The 15,845-nt window shown below is 35.7% G+C and overlaps 1 protein-coding gene across 1 annotated transcript in view; it reads left to right on the top strand.

The window, feature by feature from the left end:
- The window catches only part of xpr1a (xenotropic and polytropic retrovirus receptor 1a), a 67,897-nt gene that overhangs the window by 47,712 nt on the left and 4,340 nt on the right, over nucleotides 1–15,845 (top strand). Inside the window, exons 5-14 of the mRNA XM_052563560.1 lie at nucleotides 201–350; nucleotides 544–627; nucleotides 1,655–1,736; nucleotides 1,903–2,090; nucleotides 2,689–2,868; nucleotides 5,489–5,657; nucleotides 6,302–6,496; nucleotides 13,855–14,021; nucleotides 15,094–15,233; nucleotides 15,521–15,742. Of these exons, the coding sequence (XP_052419520.1) occupies nucleotides 201–350; nucleotides 544–627; nucleotides 1,655–1,736; nucleotides 1,903–2,090; nucleotides 2,689–2,868; nucleotides 5,489–5,657; nucleotides 6,302–6,496; nucleotides 13,855–14,021; nucleotides 15,094–15,233; nucleotides 15,521–15,742 (1,577 nt within the window). The remainder of the gene's footprint in view (nucleotides 1–200; nucleotides 351–543; nucleotides 628–1,654; nucleotides 1,737–1,902; nucleotides 2,091–2,688; nucleotides 2,869–5,488; nucleotides 5,658–6,301; nucleotides 6,497–13,854; nucleotides 14,022–15,093; nucleotides 15,234–15,520; nucleotides 15,743–15,845) is intronic.

Raw genomic sequence — 15,845 nt, 5'->3', positions numbered from 1 at the left:
TACATTTAAATGGATGAGTTAGACTGGATGGTAAAGAAAAAGCATTCAACAGGCATCCACTACACATCTAAACACTATACATGTTATGTATTTTATTGCATGAGTTTTTTATTTCATTATTTTATTTCATTATTCTAAATAGCAAAAATAAAGACGTGAATTCTTATTTGCATATACTGATTTACCCTAATCACATACAGAATCTGAACTTCACTGGATTCCGTAAGATCCTGAAGAAACATGACAAGATTCTGGACACGCAGCGTGGAGCTGATTGGCGTGTGGCTCATGTGGAGGTGGCTCCATTCTACACCTGTAAGAAGATCACACAGCTCATCTCTGAGACCGAGGTAGACTGCCTGGCTCCGCATTTGGACTTCTGACTTCCTGCTCATATCATGATCTAATTGTATTGGTGTTAGTAGCTGCTGAAACTGATAAATGATGCTTAAAACCCTAGAGCACATTAGAACAAAGTGGAATTGAGGGCAGAAATGACTAAACTAGAGAATGGTGTCTGACCTTTGACCCTTGTGTGCCCAGGCTCTGGTGACCACAGAGCTGGAAGGAGGTGACCGTCAGAAGGCCATGAAGAGACTGAGAGTCCCACCTCTTGGAGCAGCACAGGTGAGAAAGAAACTCTTGATAGTACATGCAGACGCACACACACATACACGCATGGAGCAATTGTGTTAATTAACCTTTATTTTTGGAAGAATCAAAGTTATTTTATATACTGAAGTGACTTTTAATAAAGTGCATGTAGTTTGTTTTTATGATAAAAACAAAATACTAAAGCAAATTCTATGCAGAAATATAGAAAAATAACATAATGGCAAATGAAAGCCAATGAAAAACGTGAAAAATATCTGCAGTGTCTTTTCATGCAGTACTTTTAGTTCTAGGTCAATAAGAGTAAGTACTTAGGAACTACATAATGTAAAAGGCAGCGTGGGTGGAGAGATACACCTGTGCTTGGAACATCATGTACAGTACCTTTTACCTTTTAATAGAGAGAATGTATATGTCTCTCTTTCCTTTGGATAAGACAAATATTTAAAAAATTGTGCTTGTAGAATAAATAAAAAAATTAGTGCTGTCACAAGAATAATCATGATTAATTACATTCAAAATACGTTTTTGTTAACATACTATGTGTATGTGTACTGTTGCACACTTATGTATATATAAATGCTCACACATACAGTATATATTTTGAAAATATTTACATGTATATACATTTAAATTATTTTATATTATATATAAATATATTATAAATGTAGCATGTTTTTCTTAAATATATACATGCATGTGTTTGCATTTATATATACATAATAAATATACACAGTACTCACACATATATCATGTAAACAAATACTTTTCTTTTGGATGCGATTAATTGTAATGTATTGTAATAACTATTCTTATTAAATTCAAAACTTCAAAAGTTGTAGTGACTAAAATAGGCTCTTTTTTTTAACAATTACCCATGTGCAAGTGCAAATGCTAATGCAAATAAATTTTATTCAATGTAGGAGTGTTTTGTAATAGAAAAGTTACACGGAAATGTGTTTTGTTTGTTTTCATGAATATAGTTGGGTGAATATTGTAGAATAATAATGATTTGCAGTGATTTAAATGTGCTTTTTCTCAGCCTGCACCTGCCTGGACCACCTTTCGTGTGGGACTTTATTGTGGGGTCTTCATTGTCCTGGCTGTCTCCTTTGTCCTTACTGGTACAGTTTTTTAACCTTGTTTCACACGTAGTCCATGTACATCTTGCTACACACATTAATGTATAAATTCCAGCATTTCTGCTGATATACCACTCATTTATGATAGAAGAGTGCAGTAATTTATACAGCCTTGTTGATAACTGTTTGTCTGATCCTTTCCTCTCAGGTGCTTTTTTCATTCGTAATCAGAACATCTGGCCACTGGTACGCATCTACCGTGGTGGTTTCCTGTTGATTCAGTTTCTCTTCCTCTTGGGCATTAACACTTATGGTTGGAGGCAGGCGGGTGTCAATCATGTGCTGATCTTTGAGCTGAACCCTCGAAACAATCTTTCACATCAACATCTGTTTGAGGTGAGACACGTCACGTAGAAGGGAAATTTATAGGAAGACTTGTATATATGCTGCCTTTTAAAATTTGGGGTCTGTTAGATTTTTTGTTGTTTAGTTTTTTTAAAGGAGTGCTCACAAAGGCTGCATCTATTTAATGAAAAATCCAGTAAGGAACTGTAGTATTGTGAAATATTATTATAAATTTAAAAAGCTTTCTATTTTAATATATTTTAATGGAATTTATTTCTGTAATGTAAACTGAATTTTCAATGGTCATTGTCACATGGTCCTTCAAAAATCATGTGTGCTGCTAAATATGTTGTTAAAACTGATATATCTCTTTTCAGAATTGGTTGATGAATAGACAGTTTTTTTTTAATCTTTTGTCGCATTATAAATGTTTTACTGCCGGTTTGGATCTATTTAATGCATCCTTGCTGAATAAAACTTCAGTTTCTAAAAAACTATTGTATAGCTATAAGGACATTGTATTCTGACGGATAAAATATTAGGAAAGGGAAAAAGTGAAGGGAAAACTTTCCAGGTTTTGAAAATCAGAAAGAATAATAATGCATCTGGATGTTGACTTTGGTCTTTTTGTCCCTTTCTTTTGCTGTAGATCGCTGGGTTTTTGGGGGTGTTGTGGTGTCTCAGCATCCTATCCTGTCTGTTTGCGGACTACACTTGGGTCCCTATGCAGGCGAACCCCCTGATCCTCTACGGCTTTATGGTGCTCTTCCTCATCAACCCTTTCAAAACTGCTTACTACAAATCCCGTTTCTGGCTCATCAAACTTCTGGTGAGAGACAAAACCATTACGTTTGATAAAAATACAGCTTCTATAGCCACAATTTTTTTTAATGATAAATAGTGAAAAACCTTTTACGCCAACATAATTTTGGCGGCAATGGCTATTGCATGCTTTTAATTGACTCCATAGAGTTATGCAACACCCGTATTTTATGATCAAATCAGTTCCAGATGGATTTAAAAAGTCATTAAAGATCCTGTTTAACTTGTGTCAGATTACAAGTAAAGTGGTTATAAACAGCATTTGCAATCATCATATCCTGTCTTGTTTAAAACGATAAAATGTTAATGTTTCCACTGGAATTAATTTGCTAATAGCAAAACCACCTGTTCAAACACATTTCTAACAAATTCAGTTAAATTAGCAAAGAGCTAATTGGCTCATTTCAATGCTCAAACAGCTTCATTTATTTCTACATACCTTCTCTTTCTGTTTCTATTAGTTTTATAATAGCAGTAACTGTTTTCCCCTTGGCCTTTGTGAAAAAAAGATAATGTGTGCATGTAGTCTGTAATATTTTTTTTATATATTTTTTTTTCTTGTATGCTCACCAAGGGTGCATTTATCTGATCAAAAATACAGTAAAATAATGTCAAATATTATTAAAATTTAAAGTAACAGTTTTCTCCTTTAATATAAATGAAAATGTAATTTATTTATGTGATGGCAAAGCTTAATTTTCAGCAGATATTACTCCAGTCTTCAGTGTCCTGCAGAAAGAATTCAAATATGCTAATTTGGCAATCAAGAAACATTTCTTTTTTTTTTCTTGAAAACAGCTGAGCTGCTTTATATATATATATATATATATATATATATATATATATATATATATATATATATATATATATATATATATATATATATATATATAACATATTAGATTATTTGATGAATAGAAAGTTCTAAATATCAGCATTTATTAGAAAATATATCTTTTGTGACATCATAAAGGTCTTTACTCTCACTTTTTTCCAGTTTAATGATCCTTGCTGAATAGAAGTATCTATTTAAAAAATATATTACTGACCCCAAACTGTCTGTGCAGAGTGTTTCAGTGAGGTCTTTGTGCATACATGTGTGTGATTATTTGTGTGTCTCTGTGTGAGGCACGGAGCAGTGAGGTGAAGGAATATAGATTGCTGCTCTCTCTCTTCGGATGTGAAGACTGTGCCTGTGCAATCATTATTGGGATGGAGTCATCAGCAGCCGCCTGCCTCTGTCTCACTGCCCTCCCCACATCTAATTGACCTAGACTGGAGCCTTATTCCTTGGAGCACACACAGGCACACACACACTTCCTGTAGATTAAAGCCGACACGTAATGGCCAAACAGTGGGTGGCTTTCCTCCAAGAGCTCAAACGTGCTGTCACACTCAAGCTGTGCATCGCACATGCAGCTGTAACCTTGAGATGTTCCTCACGTTTAGTCCTGTATGTTTAAAAGCATTTTGTGGACCGCATTCACCTGTTTCATCAGGTAAAAATAACTGATCAGGGTTTTTGTAGGGAGAAATCGATTTTCACTGGCATTTGAGACTCAAGAGCATGATGGCAGAGATTGGTGTAGTGTCGCTGGGAAATGTCAGCAGTTGCCTGAAGGCTGAGAGAGGTAAAATTTCATTTCATAGGGTAGTGTGATTTAACCACAAAAAAAAACAATGTGACTCAAGGGCAATATAGGTAACTCACCTAAGTTAGCATGGATCCTGTATGTATAATATATATAGTGTATATTATATACTATATATAGTATATATTATACTATATATAGTATATATTTTTTGTTATATATTATTTTATTTATTATAAATATATTGTTTATTTTTCATCACATCATTTTTATTCAATTGTTTTTGTTGTCTTATTATGTCATTTTTATTATTTATTTTTATATGTACAGTACATATGATTTATTTATTTATTAAAAGTATATTTATTTTTTTCACATTATTTCATTTCTTTTATTAGTTTAATTGTGTTATTTGTTTATTTACATATCTTATTTTATAATTGGTCAAAATTCTATTTGCATGCATATAAAAAGTTAATCTTTGTTTTTATTTTTGATTAGTAAACCCGTATTAGTTTACTATAATTTTTTTTTACATTTTTCAACCTTTTAGTATTTCAATTATTAATAATATTTTCTAAATTTGAAGGCAAAGCAGCTGGGACTGTTTACTCTGAAGTCACACATGGGAAAAAATACTTCATTCAATAATTCATGATCTATATCCAAATAACTTAATTTGACATTGCATAAAACCTATTTTAAAATGTTTCTAGCATTAAAAATGGTTATTATTACTTTTCTCATATGCATTTCTCAATCACAGGCAGCTGTGTATGATGAAATAAATAGTCATGTGACAAACAAATAAAAACCCCATTGATTTGCTTTTAGCCAGCTGAGTTCTCATTAAGGGTTTTGCTCGCTGTCTTATAGAGTTAACCCTGCCTCAGGGATAAGCTGTTATATACATAACCTCATATTAAGAGAAAAAACACCAGTGATGATTTCTCCTGTTTATTATTGTCCTCAGTGATTACCTTAAGCACTGTATACAGTATAAATATTTCAACTTCATATTTTCTGTGTTTGTAGTTCCGTGTGTTCACCGCCCCGTTCCACCGCGTGGAGTTTGCAGACTTCTGGCTGGCAGATCAACTCAATTCTCTGGTCATTGTGCTGTCAGATCTGGAGTACCTGGTCTGTTACTACAGCATGGAGCTGCAGTGGGGAGATCGCAGCGGCTTACTGCCCTCCACATATGGTAATTGATTCAGAATGAAGCCATCCTTTATTGTGCTGGTTCCAGTTTTGAATGACTGAGCCATTCATGTTGAACACTCCTAATTTCAGCATTAGATGTAATGGCAGATGAATGGCCGGTTATGATTAGTTGCTCTTGCACATGAATTAAGATTATACTGGCAGTGTCAACACAGACAGGAGTTCTTCAGGTTCAGTGGAGTTTATCTTGTGAAATGGACCAGGAAATTCACAGCAGCAGTTGCTGTCTAATGGTGCAGAAATGTCACACCAGCTCAGGAATAAGTATATTGAGAAAGAAGAAGAGGGAAAGTGTGTGAGCAAGGCAAAGAGAGAGTAACAGAATGTGAGCAACAGAGCTCAACAATACAGTCTGGTCAAGTTATCAGTAGTTTCCGTATTTACATATTTTTGTATATGAAATATATTTCAGGTTATCAAAACTAAATGCATAAGATTTCAAATAAAAATTCTAATTGTTAAGTCCTGTGCTATTTTATAATTATCATTTGATTTGTAGAAATGCATATAAAAAAAATAAGGTTTTATGTTTGTATACTTTATATACTTTAACATTACTACAATATTGAGAGTACAGTCTTGGAAATATTCCTGTGCATTCATAATTGTCTCCTTCTACATAAGGCGATGAAAGGTGTAACAGCTATTCTTATGGAGTTCGGGCCATCATCCACTGTCTGCCTGCCTGGCTGCGGTTTGTTCAGTGTCTGCGACGTTACCGTGACACCAAGAGGGCCTTCCCTCACCTGGTGAATGCTGGGAAATACTCCACCACCTTCTTTGTGGTCACATTTGCAGCCCTCTACAGAACTCATAAAGGTAAAAACAAACAAACTGAAATTAATTACAAATAATGTAACCTGTACATTCACTTATTAAAGCATGTTACAGTTGTTATAATCAGCTTGACAAACAACAGTATGAAAAGTCTGTGCCAAGTTTGGTGAATGTAGTTTAAAGGTATAGTTCACCCAAAAAATGAAGATTTTGTCATTAATTACTCACCCTTATGTAGTTCGAAACCTGTAAGACATTCGTTCCTCTTTGGAAGACAAATTAAGATGTTTTTATGAAATCTGAGAGCTTTTGACCCTGCTTAGAAGGCAATGCAACTACCACATTCAAAGCCCAGAATGGTAGCAATGTCATCATTAAAATAGTCCATGTGACGACAGTGATTCAACCGCAGTTTTATGAAGCTACAAGAATAATTTTTTTGTGCAAAGAAAACAAAAATAAAGACTTTATTCAACGATTTCTTCTCTTCCGTGTCAGTCTCAACTACCATTCTCAACAGTACCACAACACAACGTATGTCTGAAGATGCAATTTTTCTAGCTGTCAGATTTAATCAAAATATCTTAATTTGTGTTCCAAAGATGAACAAAAGACTTATGGGTTTGGAACGACATGAGGGTGAGTAATTAATGACAGAATTTTCGGTTTGTGTGAACTATCCCTTTAAAGCAGATTAAAGAAAATCTATATGTTTCATCTTTTTGCTTTTATAACCTAGCACTGACGGATGTAAAATGTTCAGTACAAAGAGAGCACCTGGGTGCCATTGTTTGCCTACAGATACAGATGAATGGGCAACAAAAGCATGTTTTGAGAAAAGCAGAGAAAGAAAAAATGACCCTGAGCCTGTCCTTGTCTGTTAGATTCTTGATTTATATAGCAAGTTGTATGTTAGAGATGAATTGCACAAAAACTGGGACATTTTTATAACATAAAAAGAGTTATAGAAAACCGGTTGGCATTACATTTATGCATTTAAAAAAGACCTGCATGCTTTATAAAAACTAATTTGTCAGCAAACACCACAAAACACCCAAAACCTAGTACAACCCACCAAATATTTATACCATGGTTAATGGAAACACAGGATCAAGCTATTAATTAATTATTTAAAATGTGCCTTCTGTAGTTTTATAAGTGCTAACTTCATGTACGAACCGAAAGGAGCAGTTTTCAGCACAATATGAATGAAGCACAGTTTTTTAAATGTGCATGAGCCATTCCTATCGCGAAGCTGATGGTAAAATGTGTGTACTATTTGAATTTATTGAGAAATTGCCACTTAAAAATGCTATAACATTCTACAGTTAAGAACCATGGTACATTTTCATAAGAGCAAGTGTAAGGGTTTTAATGATGGCCTTCACATAGTCCAAGAGATGGCATGAATTAAATCATTAAGAGCCTGACGAACTGTTAGGGAGAAAGAAATAAACAATATCAACATAAGAAGATGTTAAGTTAGATTGACTTTCCCATGGCAAATTGAATTAGAACATTCTATCAAACTATAGCCTAAGTGCCTAAATAATATAAAATACATTATATATCCTATGTAAACAAGTATTGTTAACTAGGCTGTTACTTTATTGCAGTTATGTTATCAACCAACATGCGTGTGTGAATAATAGCACAAAAATAACATAAGCAAACAAACAAATAAATAAACATTATGAGGGAACATGACCTGAGACTCCACCAAAACAGTGCAAAACAGAATGCATTCAATCACAGTAATAATCCTGCGTTTGGTTCATATGAACTCTTAAAGAGTTTAAAAGCATGCCATTAAGATTCCAGACATATCCCACGTCTCTATCTACAATTACCCTCTGAATATTCTGCCACTGAAATCCATCTGCTGCTCAAACATGTCTGTTTCACTCTCTTATCAAACAGTCAGCTTCCATGCTTTTCAGTATCTCTTCAGAAAGACAATTTCAGCCAAAATCGATCTCGAAGCACTCGGCTAAGCCGTTTCATCCATTTCATTATTTATTTTCCAGTTTTTTCCCTTAAATGTCAGTTTAAATATCAAGCATGGGTGCGTTTTGCTCTAGACTTCAGTGTGTATTAGAAACATCTCTGTATCAGTGATATAGATGAAGTCTGGACCTCAGCCCAGAGCATCTGCCTCATATGACTAAAAGAGGCCTCATCTAACCTTGCCACGCATTTGATGCATTCATTAGGATCCGCTCGAGACGTTCCTGGCAGAGAGCCTGTTTAATATATGAATTCATCAGAAATCACCTCCATCATTTGTGCCCTGATTGAAACTGATGTTCGCTCTAGTAAGCTGCCCGGATAAATGAGTCTGTGGATTCAATTTATTTTAGTTTTCATGTAAGCAAATCCCAAAGGAATGCAACATGTCTGAGCAAAAGTAATGTTTAAATTAACATAGTCATGAGCCAAACAGATGTGTGGGATTGAGAATAGTGGTAGAGATGAATAGCATCACTGTTTCCCCATGTGGAGAGTGGCTTAGTGATAAAAATCTAGATTTGAAACCTAACTTTAATTATTGAAGTTAAATGTGTTACTCACCCTGCATCTTGGCATTATGAACACAAGTTTTGCATTGGTAAGTGGTTCTTATCCATCATTACACCTGCTTTCATGTTTAACTGCTCTGTTTCATTGTAGAACTGATTGCAGAAATGGTAGAGAGTCAATATCCTCAAAGATTTTATTTAAACTTTAATGAGAAATGTCGATTTGAGCTTAAACTCAGCTGAAGAACTCGGTGACATCCAACAAGACAGAGCAAAATGCAAACAACGATGCTATGTGAACACTAACAAACGATTAAAGGGGAGAGAAAATATGAAGTGAGATAGTGAAAAAGAAAAGAGGAAATGAAGAAAAATTGCCTATCCAGAGGAGGTTGAGCTGTAATTGCCTGCCTGTGGCGAGACAGAACAGTGTGAGTGTATCGCTAGAATAATGATGAAGCTCTGAAGCACTAAACTATGATTGGATTTTTTTTCTCTCTCACTCCTATATCAGACCTGGATCTTTGATCAAAACAAGCATTTTAGAGGAGAGCTATAGAGATGTGTACATGGACAGGTGTTTATCTTCTCTGATGGCTTCATTAGACTGGTTTAAACTGTTTCCTGTGGACCACATGTACCCAGGAATACATATGGACAAGATTGATAATGCAGGAATGATTGACTATGTAGTCACACATCACAGCTTGATTTTTAACTTCACTGTTTTAATGTTGACCCCCAGCATGTGCATAAATATTAGAGTTTAGGACAGATTAACATTTATGGTCAGTATTGGTTTGGATTAAAAAATAAAAATAAATGATGCTGTTTTTATTCTATTCATTCATTTGTTTTGTTTTTTCATTTCTTTTGTCATGTAGCCATCACGTGGTCAGGTGCAGAGACTGACACATTCTGTTCCCCATTGTGTACTCTATTACCGAAGACACTTGAAAGCTGTCAGTGTTGAAAGGATGAAAACAATTTCTTGTGCATCCGAGCACAACACAGGGATGTTGAGAGGGATTGGTGGTCCTCTGGGAAATGGGTTTGGGTCACCGTGGTTCATGTTTACATAAATCTGCCATTGTATTAATGAGAGAAACCCAAAGTTCAGTGTGACCAGTAGTGGTCGACTGATATGGGTTTTTTAATGGCCGATGCTGATATCTAAAGAGTAGGGTGGCAGATGGCCTGTATTTAAATATAATGATGACAAATTAGATCAAATATTTAATAGAATATTCACTTAATTTTCACTGAATCATTGAAAACAGAAATGTGTATTATAAGTTGACAAGGAGTCTGGAATTGATACAATAAGTAATAACACATAGATAACACTTCTGTTTATTGGCCTAATTTGCAGTTATTGATGAATGTTGCTAAGCTCAATTTGGCCGTAATTTGCATATCCATTTGATATATATCCAAATGTCTTATTGAAAGAAAAAATATAATGGGCCAAATATTTTCGTGAACATTACTGTTAAAAAATTAGAGGTTGGTTGGTCTTTTATGCTCACAGTGGCTGCATTTATCTGATCAGAAATACAGTAAAAATCTAATAAATATAGTAAACACCATGTGTAACAATGCAGTTTAAACTTTAACTTTTAACCTTACTTTTTGATGAATATTCAAATGAACTGTTGTGCCGCTTAATATTTTTGTTGGGACCACCATACTTTTTTTTTTTTCAGAAACAAAACAGCAATTATATAAAATAGAGGCTTGCTGAATGAATGAATGAATTAATTAATTAATTAATGTGTGTGTGTGTGTGTGTGTGACTGCGTGCGCGTGCGTGTGTGTGTGTGTGTGTGTGTGTGTGTGTGTGTATATATATATATATATTAGGGGTGTAACGATACGCGTATTCGTATTGAACCGTTCGGTACGACGCTTTCGGTTCGGTACGCGGTACGCATTATGTATACCGAACGGTTCGTTGGAGTAATTAATTATATTTGAAAAAAAAAAAAAAAGAGAGAGAAAGAAATATAATGATATGCGTTCAACAAGGTAGCCCAATAACCCAAACAACGTAACAGGCAACGCCCCTGACACTCCCGAAGAAGAAAAAAACACCATCTTATATGTTTATGTTAGGCTACTCAGCAGGCGCTCGCTCACTCAGTACGCGCTGAAGGCTCGTTGCAAAATAGCCAATGCGTTTAACAGACTAGAAATGAGAAGATCCTCCAATAACCAACAGGTCTGGTGTTTGGGTGCACTTTGGATTCCCTTTAAGCTATAATGGTGATGGCAAGAGAGTGGTGGATAAAAAAACAACGGTATGTCGCATCTGCAACATGACAGGGTACACCAGCGGGAATACAAAAAAAAAAAAAAAAAAAAAACAGCGGGAATATCTGGGATATATGCGTCAGTACTATCTGGGAAAAGACGAAAAAAAGGAGAAACATGCACGCAGCAAACTATCCCTGCAGCATTTAGACACTATAGCTTACAGGGAATCCAACCCAAACACCAGACCTGTTGGTTATTTTAGGATCTTATATTTCTGGTCTGTTAAATGCATTAGACATTTTGCAACGAGCCTTCAGCGCGTGCTGAGTGAGCGAGCGCCTTAGGGGCCGTTCACATATCGTGCCTAAAAACGCATGGAAAACGCTAAGCGCGTCTTTCTCCTCCTTTCCAAAGCGCTTGGGCAGAAGCGCTCATGAGGCGTCTGTCTTTGCTAAGCAACAATGACGTGCTCTCTCCATGAGACGCGGAAATTTCAGCGAAGGATAAATGGATTTGCAGCTCTAAAAATCGCTTGCAGTAGCTCTGCTACTGAATTTATTTCAAAATTGCAATCCATATACAACTATGATCAGCTGTTCCTTCATCTTGGCTGAGCTCTCAACGTTGTTACGGGAAAGGATGAAGCTGATTGGTTGGTTCTTGTCACATGACCCGCGGTGCGCTTGCGGCATTCTGAAAAGTTGAGATGTTTTTACATTTTGCTGTATCTAAAACGTATCGAACCGAACCGAACCGAACCGTGACATCAGTGTATCGTATCGAACCGAACCGTGAATTTTGTGAACCGTTACACCCCTAATATATATATAAATATATATATATATATATATATATATATATATATATATATATATATATTACTGACTAATTACTCCAAACATTAGAATGGTGTAGATAATCACTTAAATTTACTTTCATAGTATTTTATTTGTCATAAAATATTAGTGAAGGTTACAAGCACCATAAAAATCTGAATTACTTTTGCTATTTTTGCCCCCGTACCTTAAGACTTTTAAAGGTAAATGCCTTAGTTTTTGTAGGTGATCTAATTTTGGTAAGGTTGAATAAAAGGTTTTGTCAAAGTGCAATAATAATGATCTGTCGTGTATTAAATAGAGAAATATCTTGCATTGTAAAGTGTGAAACAATAGACTGAAAATCAGCCCAAGCTTCTCAGATTGCCTCTGGCCTGTGTGAAGAGATTAGCATTGCACTCTTAAAGGGTCTCATGGGGTGAACATCTCGATTTTCGGGTAATCTCAGGACACCATATTCAACATGGGCACTCGTAGATCAGGCTGAAATAGGATGGACATGGCTATTATGTGTTCCGGCGAAGAATGTCCTCCGCTGGTTTCCTGGTGCCTGGATGGCAGCGTGTGAGAGGCTTTATTAAGACTGATGGGCCTATTCCAGATTCAGCCCCGTCTGCTGTCTGAGGCCTAAGAGATTTAACCATTCACTCACCTGAGACCTGCACTTTTCCACTATCTTCTAAATGTCTCGCCCCCTATTAACTTAAGCTGATGCTCTTATATTGTACTGCAGGATGCCTCTTACTCTTATATTTCAGCTCTGCCTACTCTGTTTTTGTATTGGATTGCCCTTGTGCAAAATGGATATCGTCTGGCATGGTTCCATATGTTCTCCCATGCCTCATCATCAATACTAGCTGCTAATTTCATTTTCCATACAGCTTTTATCCTCTGCCTTTCAACAGATTATATGCAGCTACTCCTGGGTTATTTATGTTTAAGGGATGTATTATTGGTAATATTGGTCTTAGTTGCAGCAAAAATAGCTGCTGATCAAATTACATGTAGATATACTTGTTATAAATGAGAGTAAGGAGTTAGAATAGTAAGATTTATATGTGATGTATTAATTTTGTGAAAGAGTAATGTAAAAATGCCTGGATATACTCTGTTGTTCAGAAGGTTTGTAAGATTTGTTGATGTTTTTGAAAGAAAGTATTTTATGCTCGCTAAGGTTTCATTTATATGATCCAAAATGTACTGTCACCACAATACATTGTCATGCAACTATCTGATCAGAAATGTAAAAATATTTTAAAGGAGTTAAAAAAAATTACTGTTTTCTATGTTCATATATTTTAAATGTAATGTATTCATTTAATGGCAAAGCTGGATTTTTAGCATTCGTTTTTAGTCTTCAGTGTCAAATAATTCTTTAGAAATCCATCTAATATGCTTATTTCAGTTTGCAAGAAACTGCATTATTATATGCATATGCAGCAAAGGTTAAAAATAGTACAGGCTAATTAGATTTTATTCTTTATCAAAATAGTTTTATTGTTCTAGTAGTAACTTTAATTAAAGGTGGCAAAGCATTTTAGTCATTGTATTGTTTTAATAATATAAACACCTTGTTATATTACAAGGTCATTTGAAATTGAATGATCTTTCAGTGTCCTGGATGAAAAACCATAGACACAATGGCATTAGTACTGCAAACACTGGTCTCAAACAAAAACAAAATATGTAATATCTTGAATCCAACTTATGTTTGAAGTGTAGATGGATGGTAAACCGTCTCCCTCTAGTGGACATAGTGGTGATGTAAAATTCACTTCCTCCGTTTCAGATCAGAAACACAATGATGCTGAGGTGTTTTTCTACATGCTGATCCTGTCTTCAGTCGTCAGTTCACTCTACACACTGATCTGGGATCTGAAGATGGACTGGGGTCTTTTTGACCGCAATGCAGGCGAGAATACCTTCCTGAGAGAGGAGATTGTTTACCCACATAAAGTAAGATATGGCAGAAAATAATAATACAAACTTAATGCACCATATGGAATGTCAAAACATATTGTAAAATGTGTTGCGTAATGGTCAAAAATCTGCTCTGGTGAGCACAAAGTAGGTTCAAACCTTCCGAGGAGCAAAGCAAAATAATCCTTCTTAACAGTTGGTTTGCTGCCCTTAAAGGCATACTCCACCCCAAAATAAAAATGTTGTCATTAATCACTTACCCCCGTGTCATTCCAAATCTGTAAAACCTTTGTTTGTCTTCGGAACACAGTTTAAGATATTTTGGATGAAAACCGGGAGGCTTGTGACTGTTCCATTGACTGCCAAGTAAATTACACTGTCAAAGTCCAGAAAAGTATGAAAAGCGTCGTCAGAATAGTCCATCTGCCATCAGTGGTTCAACCTTAATGTTATGATGTGACGAGAATACTTTTTGTACATGAAGAAAGCAATAATAATGACTTTATTCAACAATTATTTTGTCAACAGTCTCCTGTGTTTTTTGTTTTTGTTTTTTTCAAATCAAAGCATAAATACACATAGAAACAGTGCATCCTTGTGTCGCGGCTGACACAGAAGAGCTTAGGCAGTTTGAGTGATGTGGAGAGACACAGAGGACACCGCTGACAGGAATTGTTGAATAAAGTCAATATTTTTGTTCTTTGTGTACAAAAAGTATTCTCGTCACTTCATAACGTTACGGTTGAACTACTGATGGCAGATGGACTATTCTGACGATGTCTTTCATACTTTTCTGAACCTTGACAGTGTAATTTATTTTGCTGTCAATGGGACAGTCACAAGCCTCCCGGTTTTCATCCAAAATATCTTAAATTGTATTCTGAAGACGAACAAAGCTTTTACAGGTTTGTAATGACATGGGGGTAAGTGATTAATTACAAAATGTTCATTTTGGGGTGGAGTATGCCTTTAAACTGGTTTAGTTGGTGCCCAAAACCAGTTGAAGCCCAGCAGGCCAGCTTAGGTTGGTTTAAGATGTTTTCATTTTCAGCAGGGATATTTATCTGTCACCACCAGTTGTCATGATGTCACTTCCTCTTCCTCTTAGGCCTACTACTACTGTGCCATTATTGAAGATGTGATCCTGCGCTTCGCCTGGACACTGCAGATCTCTCTGACTTCCATTCCTGCCATTCCTTCCATCGAGGACATCGTGGTCACCATTTTAGCTCCTCTGGAAGTGTTTAGGTGAGATGATTGTGTGAAACAGGGATTCCCAATTTTTTTATCAGCCCAGTCCCTTTGAGCTAAAAAAAGTTACCCCTCAGAATTTCAGTAATTTAACAACACATCCACATTCGTTGTTTTCTGTTGTTGGCTAATGGTCACATGACATGCGGTAAAGAAATAAAATGTTTATTTTATTTTAAATTTTTCTGATTTGAGTAATTATTAGTTTTTCATGGATTCACAAAGCCCCTCCAGCTCCCTCACAAAGCCCATTTTTTGAAACTCTTATTTTTTTCTCCCTGTAGACGTTTCGTGTGGAACTTCTTCCGTCTTGAGAATGAGCACTTGAATAACTGCGGTGAGTTCCGAGCGGTGCGGGACATCTCAGTGGCTCCTCTAAACGCTGATGACCAGACCCTGCTGGAGCAGATGATGGACCAGGAGGATGGAGTCCGGAACAGGCAGGGCAAAAAGAGCTGGAAACGGAGTTACAGCCTGTCCTTACGACGTCCCCTGCTATCCTCACAGTAAGAGATTTGTATATTAGATTTTATTTTATATTTAGATTTTTATATTGTATATATCATACATATTAAACAGAGTTATAAGTATAACCTGTATACATCCTGT

The sequence above is a fragment of the Carassius gibelio genome, chromosome B8, assembly GCF_023724105.1.
Source record: "Carassius gibelio isolate Cgi1373 ecotype wild population from Czech Republic chromosome B8, carGib1.2-hapl.c, whole genome shotgun sequence".
Lineage (NCBI taxonomy): Eukaryota > Metazoa > Chordata > Actinopteri > Cypriniformes > Cyprinidae > Carassius > Carassius gibelio.
The sequence above is the reverse complement of the archived record's forward strand: the minus strand, read 5'-3'. Positions and strand labels throughout refer to the sequence as shown.